The sequence below is a fragment of the Bidens hawaiensis genome, unplaced genomic scaffold, assembly GCF_021521415.1.
Source record: "Bidens hawaiensis isolate Kalapana, Puna unplaced genomic scaffold, B.hawaiensis_p1.1 tig00000670_1, whole genome shotgun sequence".
NCBI classification, from domain to species: Eukaryota; Viridiplantae; Streptophyta; class Magnoliopsida; order Asterales; family Asteraceae; genus Bidens; species Bidens hawaiensis.
In genome coordinates this window covers 5,435,543-5,447,694 of record NW_027491040.1, presented here as the reverse complement: position 1 = coordinate 5,447,694, position 12,152 = coordinate 5,435,543, and the positions used below count along the sequence as shown (strand labels likewise).

At 36.6% G+C, this 12,152-nt stretch overlaps 1 protein-coding gene across 4 annotated transcripts; it reads right to left on the bottom strand.

Annotated features, from left to right (window-relative positions):
* Nucleotides 1-2,934: 2,934 nt before the first annotated feature.
* On the bottom strand, nucleotides 2,935-11,079 carry LOC143531035 (uncharacterized). 4 transcript variants are annotated; one of them, XM_077026429.1, is made up of 10 exons: nucleotides 10,288-11,079; nucleotides 7,614-8,732; nucleotides 5,966-6,988; nucleotides 5,827-5,868; nucleotides 5,664-5,740; nucleotides 4,039-4,123; nucleotides 3,878-3,961; nucleotides 3,705-3,806; nucleotides 3,326-3,424; nucleotides 2,935-3,261 (listed from the first exon to the last, which is right to left on the bottom strand). In XM_077026429.1, the coding sequence occupies exons 1-10, from the start codon at nucleotides 10,975-10,977 to the stop codon at nucleotides 3,151-3,153; spliced, it is 3,432 nt and encodes a 1,143-aa protein (XP_076882544.1). In that variant the 5' UTR covers nucleotides 10,978-11,079; the 3' UTR covers nucleotides 2,935-3,150. The 4 variants fall into 4 exon arrangements, with proteins under 4 accessions (XP_076882544.1, XP_076882557.1, XP_076882554.1 ...); XM_077026442.1 differs by having other exon boundaries at nucleotides 10,325-10,440; XM_077026439.1 differs by having other exon boundaries at nucleotides 7,614-8,749; nucleotides 10,325-10,438.
* Between the last annotated feature and the right edge of the window lie 1,073 nt (nucleotides 11,080-12,152).

The window sequence follows — 12,152 nt, the reverse complement described above, 5'->3', positions numbered from 1 at the left end:
TGATTCCAAAAAAAGAGGAAACGACCACATCACGACACATAAGATTTTTATGGTTTCGTTTATATATATTATAGATAGATATGCACATTATCTAAACTTCTTAGAGATAAAGATTTGCTACTTTTTTTTTTCTTCTTTGTTGCAAATTCATGAAATTTTAGCAAAGTATTATCTATCAAGACTAAAACTAATCTACGAAAGTCATGTAAAATGTTATTCCTGGGCAGGGCTGTTCACGAGTCGAGCCAGGGTTGTTTTAAGCTCGAGCTCGAAATTAAATGAGGCATGTCATCTAGGCTTGAACTCGATTTTGAAGTTAAACGAGTCTAAGATCGAGCCAATGAGCCGAGCCATGTCCCAAGCCAATCCATGGTCGATTTTGACTCGGTTATAAAATGAGCTAACTCAACTCAGATTGTTTCAAATCAATTTTTATTGCTAGTTTTATCCGTGTTTTTATCGAGCGAGCCGTGAGCTTTTTGAACAGCCATATTCCTAGGCTAGCACCGCCTTTATACTTTTAATATAGGTGATGTCACATCTTGAAGGTTAATAAGAAATATGTTAGATTAAAATGATATCAAATGAGTCCTAATTTCGTCATCATAAATGTTGTTAACTACAAGATTATAAAAGAGAACTTTTCTAAATTTTTGTAGAGCTTTCTAATTCTATTGTCTATAAAATATTTATATAATATAAAACCGTTATTTAAGACTTACCAATCCAAGTCATGTACACCGAAAGTCCAAATATATCCAACAATGTCCTTAAGATAAAAATATAATGTTGTAATTTCGTCCATTATATTACGTAAGACTTGTATAAAAAAACACCGCTAAGCCCATCCGCTATGGTGAGGGGCTTCGAAGCCCCTCTTCAGTGCCACGTCAGCGCCACGTAACCACCGGGGCTTTAAAGCCCCAACCAATAATGCCCCGCTGTGATAAAGGCGCCCATTATATAGATATATACATATGTATGTATGTGTATGTTAGAGATAGAGAGAGAGGGCCCCACCATCAAGCCCCTTCCGCGCCTAGCGTTGCAACCACCGGAGCATCGGCGCCCCACCACCAAGGGCGCCCCTTGGTAGTGTTCCGCGCCCAAAGGCGCCCGCCACATCACCTGACCAAGCCCCATAGCGGGTGGTCTAACATACCATACCGGGATACTAATCTTTGATCGTATAACACATGAAAAATTGTCAAACATGGTTATATATTGTGTTAGACCGGTACATCATGCGGTGATGCGGGCAATAGTATTTTGTACATTTCATGAGTCGATGTCTTCAGAAAATACAACCCATGTGACATGATACACTATCACAAAAATACTGATGCGACCGGTGATAAAGTCAAGTGACATGTATGATAGTTTAAAACAATGCATATATAGTAGCACCTTTGACATAAACACAAGACTCTGTTTTAGATAAGGTTTCAACACAAATCCACGTATCAAAATATGATGCATGTATTATGTACCACATTAAAAATATGTATATTGTGTTTTGGATAAGGTTTAAATATAAAGCACCCTTAATCTACAAAGTGTATGAAGGATTTTGTTTAGATCAAGAACTCAGTGGATGGGATAATAGAAGACTCGAAGCATGAAAATGGTCGACGGGTGAAATTGATATTTTCTACCATTGTTGTACTTTTTTAATTGATTTTTTTAAGAAAGTCGAAGTATTATGAGTATAACATGCGTGTAATTATGCATATGCAAATTATAAAAAATATGTTACGTAATTAGTTATACATGTTGCGTAATTATAAATATAGGTTGCGTAGAGCTGTTGTCGTGAAAGTGTGAAATCAAGATGCAAAACGTGTTCTGTAGGGGAGAGGTAAATTTGTCTGACTAAAAGGTTAAAGTCAGATTTTTAACAGCGAATACAACTAGGCGTGGTGTATAATTATATGTGGTGCATACAACTTTTTTGAAACCAAATATGTATTCTACCGCCCATTTTACAAACTCACTGATTTTATTGTTTTAGAAAACAAAACGATATCAAATAATTTATTTAACAATTTAGAAATACGAGAAAAAAAGTACCGCAGTCTAGTTTGACACTAAAAAAAATCAGAAGTATAAAAAATGCATATGTTTTACCATAAGTATAAAAAAATGTACATGTTTTTGTTATTCTTCTAAACTAAGATTAAAATGAGTTTAGCCTTCTCAAACATGGATTTCGCAGGGTCTCTTCTTTAGTCGTTCAACACCACAAACTTTCTAATTCTCTCGTTGATGGTGGGTTTCACGTTAGTAATTCAAGGAAGTGTACAGGTTTAAATTAAAGCTACTTTTCTGATTAACACAACTGATCCCTTAACTTTGGTATATTATTAAGGAATTAAAAAGTTTAGTTAATGGCAATTAGAACCTCTTCAACTAACTATTTGACATACTATGGATGTGTTTGGGAAATGACTTTTTCTTAAAAAGACTTATTGACTTATGAGCTTTTTAAAAGAAGTTTTTAAAGAAAATGTTTAAATTACCTTATGTGTTGGTATAAACCAAAATGACTAAAAAATGACACTATTTTTTAAAAGAAGTGTAATGGGTTTGGAGGGTTAGAGGGTGTAACAGATAAATCAAACTCATAAAGTTAATAAGTTAAATATTCTCAACTTCTCAAAACCCCTTTATTTTGCATTCCCCATAAGTTAAAATTCATAAGACCATATAATTTGCCAAACACGTTATCAACTTTCTAAAAAGTTTATAAGTTGATGAAAATAAGGAATCCCAAACACTACCTAAGCCTTTTATGATCTTATGAAAACACAATAATCAAAGTAGAGTTATAAAAGATAATTTTTCATCATAGTTGTTAACAGCGAATATCGGACAATAGCAACAAGCTACCTATACGAAAACCTCGATAACATTATAGAACAATTCGTCAATATAATGTGTAATTCATTTCATATAAAGGTAGAAAAAATTAGTAAAAATAAAATAATAGAATGAGGTTACACGCAAAACCCAATTCAAATGAGGTGTTAAAATCTGGGTATTGTTCCTTCTTTGCTATTTTCTATTAATAACACCATTCTAACCAATTAGGCTGCAACCATCAGCAAACCCCAACAAAGTTAATATCATGGTTAATTGGTACCTTCGCCTTCATCTATATGCTGCTCTGAGTTTGTGCAAAAACTGCAAAGTTTCACTATAAGACGGATCGGTTCGACTAATCGGCTTGCAAGAATTTACATGGTCAGTTGACTCCAAAACCTACAAAAACTCAAAATTGGTCAAAGTTTGGTCAGTAATATGGGTTTAAATATTGAAAACTTACAACAAGTTCACCAAATCCAGGATATGCGGATTCAATCGGAACGATTTCCAATCGAAAAGCCCATCCACCATAGCCTTCAACTATTGGAGTTACTTTAGTCTGTAAAACACTTGCTATTATTAGCCAATTAAAACACACATACAAATAATCCAAAATATATATATATATATATATATATATATATATATATATATATATATATATATATTATATAGTAATAATAAGTTAACTATAAGTTTGGATGAAGTTAGTGGGCTGGACTTTAATTGATATGAAAATGAAACTATTAGACTAAAGAGTCAAATTTAAACTAATGAACAAAAAGTGTTATTATTTAGGTGGACGTATTTAACTCTACTACTAATAATAATGGTAATACCTCACAAAAACTAAGAACATCAAGAGATCCTTTTTTATGTAGATCATGGATGAAGTCATTAAGCTCCACTAATCTTGTAGACCCACTTCTCAACTCTCCTATCTGACAAATAAAATAATACGGTTAGTATAATCATATTTAACACAATAACAAAGAAAATAAAAAATAGTTACCGATGGTGCGGGGCGCAGCACATAACCCATTCGCCAGGGCATATCTGCAAGTTTACTACCAAAATGTGGGCAACTGTAAAACACCTAAAACCCGAGAGATAAGTTCTTTAGTATTGGAAGTGATAATTTATATATGCAAACTCTTCTTCACAGAAACATACCACACCCACGGTGTTTTTTACAAGATTCCCTCTGTTTTCCGCACTTGCCTGATGTAGCATCTGCTTCACCACCAATCCGCCCATGCTGCAACATATATCCCAGATTAGCAACGTAATAAAATGAGAGAATTTAGAACTTAGTGTCTTTTTTTGTACTTTCCATTTTTCTTTGTCTTGGTAGGTATTGGTGTTGCCTTATAGAAACCCTTGCTTTCATGTTTAATTCTATTCTTAAGAAGATCCAACTACCAGTCATCATGTCACCAGGAGTATGCAATTGTAAATTAACCATAACTTAGGGACTATGTTGCACGGGAACTGGTACGGGAACGGGAAACGGGCACGGGTACGGGAACGGGAAACGGCAAAACTCAAAAAATAATGAAACGGGTACGGCACGGGTACGACAATAAATACATATAAAAAATAAATATATTATATACATAGGTAATTAATTACTAGTAACAAATAAATAGATATATAATTTTTATTTATATATAATGACATTTAAACATTTTATGTATAAATTTATAAACTAAGGACCAAATGTAAGCTAGTCTAGATAGTGAGGGTTAAATGTTAAAATGCATAACCTAATTTAATACTATTTACGCAAAAATAAACAAAATTTAGGGACTAAATGTAAACAATTGAAAGATCAAGGGAGTTTATTATTTACACCTAACCCTACTTTAATAAGCAGCCGCCTTCTTCTTCGTCTTCCATCTTCTTCTTCTTCCTTCATCCTCTTCATCCATTTTCCGGCGCCGGAATACTGTATGTGGCGCTGGAATTCATCGGATACGGTCTGGAAACACCCTTTAACTTCCGGAAGCGTTTAATAATGGTCCTTTACGTTCCAGAAACGTTTCGAAGTATGATTTGAATTTTGGAAACAGTCAACGACCGTCCCCCATATCCCGGAATCGGTCAAGATACGTTTCCAGCCGTCCCCGGTCGCGTTTCGGTCCCGGCGAGTTTCCGGGACGTGGTATGGCACTCCGGCGGCGTTTCCTTGCAACAGAGCTTAGGGATAATTTAATATATATAACCCTCAAAACTTGAATATAAAGTATACTCATTTTCATATTTATGAAATAAATGACCTCCGCTTATGTAAAGATTTAGGTTATGAGAATTTGAAGTGTAAAGAGAAAAAGGGCGTAATGGTCATTTGTATTTAATGAAATTGGTAAATAACTTTTGTTAAGGGTTTTGAACAGGTATATTTGACATTAATTTCATTGATAGGGGTAACGGTGCACAAAATACCCAGTTCCGGACCCAACCCAAAACCAGTTCCTACCAGTACCCGGCCCGCGGGTACAACCTGGTATTGGGTTTCTCACTCTCTCCCCATACACGGGACCCGACCCGGACCTGCCGAAACCAGTTCCACCTTTACCCGGTCAAAACCCAACCGGACCCTACCTGAAACCAGAAAACCCGGTCAAATACCCGAATATACCCGCAACCGGTTCCTACCCGACCCGGTTTTGACTTTTGTTGACCATGCCCACAACTGGTTCCTAAAAAATACCCGGTTTGTGCACCTCTAGATAGGGGTATGTGAAATTTCCCTATTGCAACCAGACTTGATCCATGATCATTCAGTTTATACAAACCTATGTGTTACAAATACAACTGGCCGATCTCCAATTCGTGCAGCAATTAGCTTTTCCAGCAGCATGGAGCTAACTTCCTGCAGATATAAATGCAGGTTTATGATGTTAATTAGCACTTAATAACATGTTCATTAAAGGAAAAACAGATGGATTAAACTAAAACCTGGAGAGGCAAGCTTGACCCAGACCACTGAGTAAGATTCGTCTGCAAAAGATGTAAAGATATTAATCAAAAGTAGTTTTAATCACAATGGTATAAAATGAGAATGCACTTTAAACAACACAGAACTATGATTACAAACCTTGTACTTAAGACTAAACAAACGAGCATGAGGGAAGTCGGCTGAAAGCCACTCCCCGGGCCAAAAAGTTCCTTGCTTTCCAGCCTCTTCATCAATCTTTTCAACTAGCCCAGATTTAGATGATGACTTGCACTCAGATAACCGCCAAGTCTTAAACGGGCCACCACGCAGCCCGTGAACAAATATAACATCAAGTGAAGGATCTCCCGATTGACTCTCTAACCTATTGTCAGAACTAGGGCTAATGTCATCACTTACATCAATTCGATTCTCCCAGTGAGGCATTTCAGGGTTTATTAAAAAAATCATCTCCGTATAACGAGCACAACGATTACTTTCATCTCCGGAATTATCATCATCACAAAAGCTATTCAATAACGTTGCTCGAGCATAGCTTTGAGTTTTAAGATCATTATTTCCTGAAATCTTTCCTTTTGCACATTCTTCAAGCCAAATACACAATTCTTTATCGTTTCTAATCAATTTTTTGACTCTTGGATGAATCGAGAGCAGGGTCAACAACCGAGCGGCGTGCCTTCGAACATGAGCCACAGGTGGGACACGGACACTAGACGCGCCACAAGCATCTTGAACCGAAGAGTCCCCATGAACAGTTACAGAGTTGTCCTTAGTTTCCATATCTCTTGATGCATCATACGCTTCGATTGCTGCTAATTTCTCATAATCGTCTTTTAATAGGAACCGGCGTAATAACGAAACTACACCATAATCGATTATTTTGTTTTGACAAAATGAGTCATCACTGCAAATCTCAGTCATAGCTTTGATCCCTTTTAGAGTTGCTAGTGCAGAATCTGCAGCATTGACTTTAGGGATATTGTCCATTTTTATATTTTTGTATGTTCCAATGAAGGGTTCTAGGCTAAGAAAATCTGCTAAAGAAGACAAATCACCATTAATAGACTCTGTTCCCGGAAGCTTTAAAGCCAAATTAACCACAGCACTAGTCAATTGATTAACACTTTGACTTCCAGAAACTATATTTGACTGATCGATTTGAGTCTGCAATAATCAGTATTGTCATCAATTACAATAACAAATGATTAAAACTACACACAACATTAGCTGACAGTAATACTGGGTGACAATTTAGACCTATGTACTTGTGAATGCTTTGATTCGGGTTATAATTTATTTATGAGGGGTCAAATGAAATTGGAAGTCGCCCAAACTGTATTTTTGAAAAACAGAACCTAATAATTTACTCAAAGTGGTTTGTGTCAACCCAAATGAAGTCGCTGACATGTATTTTTGGTACACGCTAAACTTTCACAATAAACTTTAGAAATTTGGACAAAAAGGTGATTCATGTCAACCTGACCCAGCCCACCAAGACTTTAAAAGATTAGCTAATAAGGGAATGGGTTAAATGGGTTGAAAATTACCCAAAGTTAATTTGAAAGCCTTAAGCCTCGTTAATCATTTAATTATAAAATTCCATTATTATTGAAATAAGATGATTACTGTTATCATCAAATGTTCACAAAAATTGGTCACAAAAAGTTATTCAGGTAAACCCAATCCTGACTCGCCCTGCAAAATTGACACATTTTAACCAAACCTGTTACCCAGCCTGCCCAATCCACCCATTTAGCCACCTATATCTGAAATGAACAGAGCTACGAACCTTCACTTTGTCCCTAGGCTGAGCACTCCCTTTAAGAGATAGCTTTCTTGATTTCAGAATATCAGAAAGCATAATTGCTAACCAACCTTGAGAAATCGGTATGGAAGATGGCCCATAATCCTCACAAATTCTAGAAAGTATAGTTACAGCAGAAGATCTAATCACATCTGATGAATTCTCCCAGAATACCCAAGGAAGTAAAATGCAAGACCACTTTCTTCCTTCAACAAGTGACAAACGCATGTCCCCCGAACAAACTAATTCCAAACCTTTAGCCAATGATTCTTGTACAGAGTTGTGATCTATGGCCCGTTTAGCAGTTTCCCGCATTAAATCAAGACCCTTTTCCATAACTACCCTTCGAGCTAGCGGGCTCCTCTCTATAGATGATAGAAAAGCAGTCAAAGCGACCCGAGTCAACGAGATATCATTGGTTTTGCTCGCTTGAGAAACAGTTTTAAGAAGGGTTGAACTCCAATCGGAAATATAATCGTTTATGGGGAGATTTTGGTCTTCTAACAACAGACGGGCCACTAAACTTGCGTGCCATTTTACGGATCTCTCAGGGGCTACTAAAGCCGACATGACAGCGTGTCCATCTCGGTCAAGTTCTTGAATATGTGATCTATTTACATCTGACGCCATTGCCCAGTTAGCTAAAGCCCATGTGGCGAAAGGGACGGCAACATGTTGAGAATGCAAATCATCCCACAATCCAGGGATGACAAGATGAGAATTATCATTCAACTTGTTAAAACTAAGAGTTTTTTGGGTAGATTTATAAGATTTGTCTAATTCCATTGATGACCCGTTACTTGTGGAAAGACCTACAACACTTGTACCGCCAAGAACTTTAATTCCAATTCCTTTTAATCCAGGCCCACCATCGTCATCCTCTTGCTCGCCACCTGGTGGATCATCCAATTGCATGCCACCTTCTTCAATAACTTGAAGTGCGTCTGCAATATCCCGCATTGCAGCTGCACCAGATAGCGCTGGCTTAAGCCGGATCATATCCACATCATCACAGTTTGATGTCACGATATCCATAATTGCTGCAATGAGCATGCTTCTACCTTTTGAAGGATCGGAAATATCTACCAAATTGCGCCTTGGTTGCTGGTTTCATGAAAATGCTAAATCAATACAATAAAATATTATTTTGGATTAACTTATATGTAAAAGAAACTTAATAAAATATTTAACTCATTCATGTCTGCCGATTTCATGTCATATGTAGTTGTTAGGCTCGGTTTAGTAACTATTGATTTGATTAGTTATAAGGTTTTATTTGGGGTTTATTATTTGTTTATATTCATCTTAACGGGTCAAGATACATATGGGTTGTTTAGTGTATCTACTGTCCAATTAGGATTGGGTCATGTGGGTTTATATAATGTTAATAGATTTATCAATAAAAGAGTTGATCATTGGGTTGATTAAAATCATCTGCGTTTTTTTCTCTTTTCTGTGAACAAATTATCCAGCATGTGCCATTAACTTTGACCAACAAAACTACCTAAAGGACCCTTGAAAAAACAATTATGACGTTTGATAAAAGTTACACCGCAATCAGGATATGGCACATTGCACAAAAACTGTAAGTCACACTTTCTAGCATCCTTTTTCTTAAAAAGCACACCTCTTAGTTCACTTTCAGGCATAAACTAAGCACCCTAGGGATGGAGTCATGGAACCAACCAAATGATGCCACATGTCCAAGTAATTTACGATGAGAAAAAAAGTGTGGTTTTTATGAAGCTAAAAGGCATGCATAACCGATTTGGGGCCACGTGTCATATTCCGTTTTCCTAAACTGCCTTGTAACTTTTATCAAGGGTCAAACTGCAGAGATTTTTCAAATTTAGTCAAAAAGCCATTTAGGTCATTTGTTTGGTCAAAGTGGTCATGAGCCTAATGACATTTCACGCTGTCACAATGTATGACTAGGGCTGTAAAAAAACCGAACGTTAGACGGGAAGTTCATTTATGTTCGTTTGTTTTAATACACGTACAAACATGAACAAGAAACTTTGTTTGATAAACTAAATGAACGAACAATAACAGAGGTCATGTTCGTGAATGTTGGATAATGTGTCCGTTTATATTTGTTAACGTTTGTTCATTAAAGGTTTTTAATATATTTTAGTGACTAGTCTAATCTTATCATATGAATTTAGCAAAATTATTAACTATAACAAAATATATATTAGTATTATGTGATTAATTTAGATGTAAATTAACATATGAATATGAAGGTTAAAAAAAACACCAACACAAACTTCGTAACCGGACCATACTGTTGACCCTTACCATTCTCGATTAACCAAATCAAACAACACATTGTTTGTGTTCGTGGGCCATTCACGAACAAGTTCATTTCCTTCATGAACGAACACGAGCAAGAAATTCCGTTCGGTTAGGTGTTCATGAATTGTTCGCTTGTCCAATAAAAGCTAAACAGACGAACATGATCAAAGCCTAGTTCGGTTCCAATTCGTTTACAGTCCTAAGTATAACTATCCAACTACTGCTCATTCAACATAAATAATTCAAAGCCAAAAACAGGATTACACTCCAACAATCAACAAGTCAAGCCACACTCATAACACATTAATACATTATCACTATTGTAGTATGTAATAAACATAACAAGAAGAAAAAATCAAAATACCTTCTTTGACTGCTGAGGCTGAGCAAAAAATATAAACCTGAGAAGATTCGGAACGGCATGCGGCCTCCCAAGAACCGCCTCACACGCACTGGAATCCGCAATCAAGTACGCCAACGCCCTGGCCGCCTCGTCCCGCGTCCCATAACTCCCTCCTCCAGCAGCGGACTCCAACAACCAGTCCACCACCACACCGCCACCCGCCCCAACAATGGCCGCCCTCCGGCTCTCACTGGCGGCGACAATATCCGCCAACAACGCCGCAACCCTAACCTCAAAGCCTAGCCTAACCTCATGGTTCGCGGAGGATAAAACCGAGTGAAGCGACTTCCATAAGACCGTGGCCGCAACGCCGGTTTGCTTCATCGTGTTTATAACCCGGTTTAATGAGTCGTTTGACCGGTCAAGGGCGTGCTGGAACTCATCTAATAAATAATACTTACTATTATTGTTGTTGTTATAATAATAATAAGTAGCGGTAACTGCTGCGGCTGATAGTACAGTGGCGGACAATAAGGTGAAGGAAGTAGGGGATAGACGGAGGAGAGAATTAGGGCGGAGGCGGTGGGGGATCGGAAGTGACGACGGCGGAAGGGCGTCTGGGGAATTGGTGGAGTTTGTGGAAGAATGGTGGTTAGTGGAGAGTAAGCGGCGGTTGACGGTGGTTCTAGTGGTGAGTACTCGCCGGAGCATTATATTATATTATATTATAGGGAGAGAACGAAAAGGGGGATTTGGACGGAGTTAGGAAATGAGACGGTGGATATGATGGCCGGCGGTGGGGTAGCTTTTCGGTCACGGATCTATTTGTAGTCCTTTATAATACTTATTTATTTGGAAAACTCTTTCATAATCAAACAATGGTCTTCGCGGGTCATGGGTCTCACCAAACCCGGATAACCATTAAACGGGTTATAACATCTTATTTATTTGTGAAATAACCGCTTAATCATCAAAGAATAATTTTCACGGGTTATGGAACTTACCAAACCCTGATAGCTCTCAAATGCGTTATAAGATCTTATTTTATTTGTAAATACTTTCATTATCAAACCTTAATTTAATTTATCTCATTTACATGTTCCCCATTGCTGGTCTGTCATATCCATCGCCGGTTAACTTCTGATGCTACCCGCTATCGTCAACTACATCAATGACCCCTTTTTCATTAGAAAATATTTGTGTTTATGTTTATTTATTTAAAAAAATCAACATGTTCGTGTTAGTTTATTTTTGTTCGTTAAAATTCGAAAAAACCTACACATCTCAATTGAAAATACCCGAACACTAAAAAATATAATAAAAACTAATATATATATATATATATATATATATATGTATTAAATTAAAAAAACTACGTTAAAAAATAAAATAAATCATCATAAAATAGCAAAACGATTAAAAACAAAAACTTAAATAAACCCCCGTAACACAAGAGGATCAAAGTAGTTTATTATATAGTTAACTGTGTTCCCGTGTCTCATTCAATGAGAGAGAAGGAAGGAAAAGAAAATAGGAGAGAAGAAATAAAATGAAAAACATTATTTCGTGTTTATGAGTTTAATGAAAGGAAAAAAACGGAATCCAAATATTTTATGTGTTCCCAAGTTAGGGGAGAAAATAAAAAAGTTACAATTTTACTAATATACCATTTAAGTAAAATTGAAATGGAAAATACGTAGAATAACATTTGTTGGCTCTTCTCGTTAACAAATTTTGGTCAAACAAATTGCACTTTGATCAAATCGTAGATTAGTGGTTAGCATTTTCTGTCTCCCATGTTAGGCATTTGAGTGCCATACCAACATATAGCACAATCGTTATGACATATCCACCTGCATCATCAAACAAATTAATGGTTCCTTTTT

Coding starts and splice junctions, on each gene's coding strand:
- LOC143531035 (XM_077026429.1), bottom strand. CDS start 10,977: ATGCTCCGGCGAGTACTCACCACTAGAACCACCGTCAACCGCCGCTTA. Junction 6,989..7,613: donor AGCCTAGGGACAAAGTGAAG/GTTCGTAGCTCT, acceptor TGATTATTGCAG/ACTCAAATCGATCAGTCAAA. Junction 3,807..3,877: donor TGCTGCGCCCCGCACCATCG/GTAACTATTTTT, acceptor TTTATTTGTCAG/ATAGGAGAGTTGAGAAGTGG.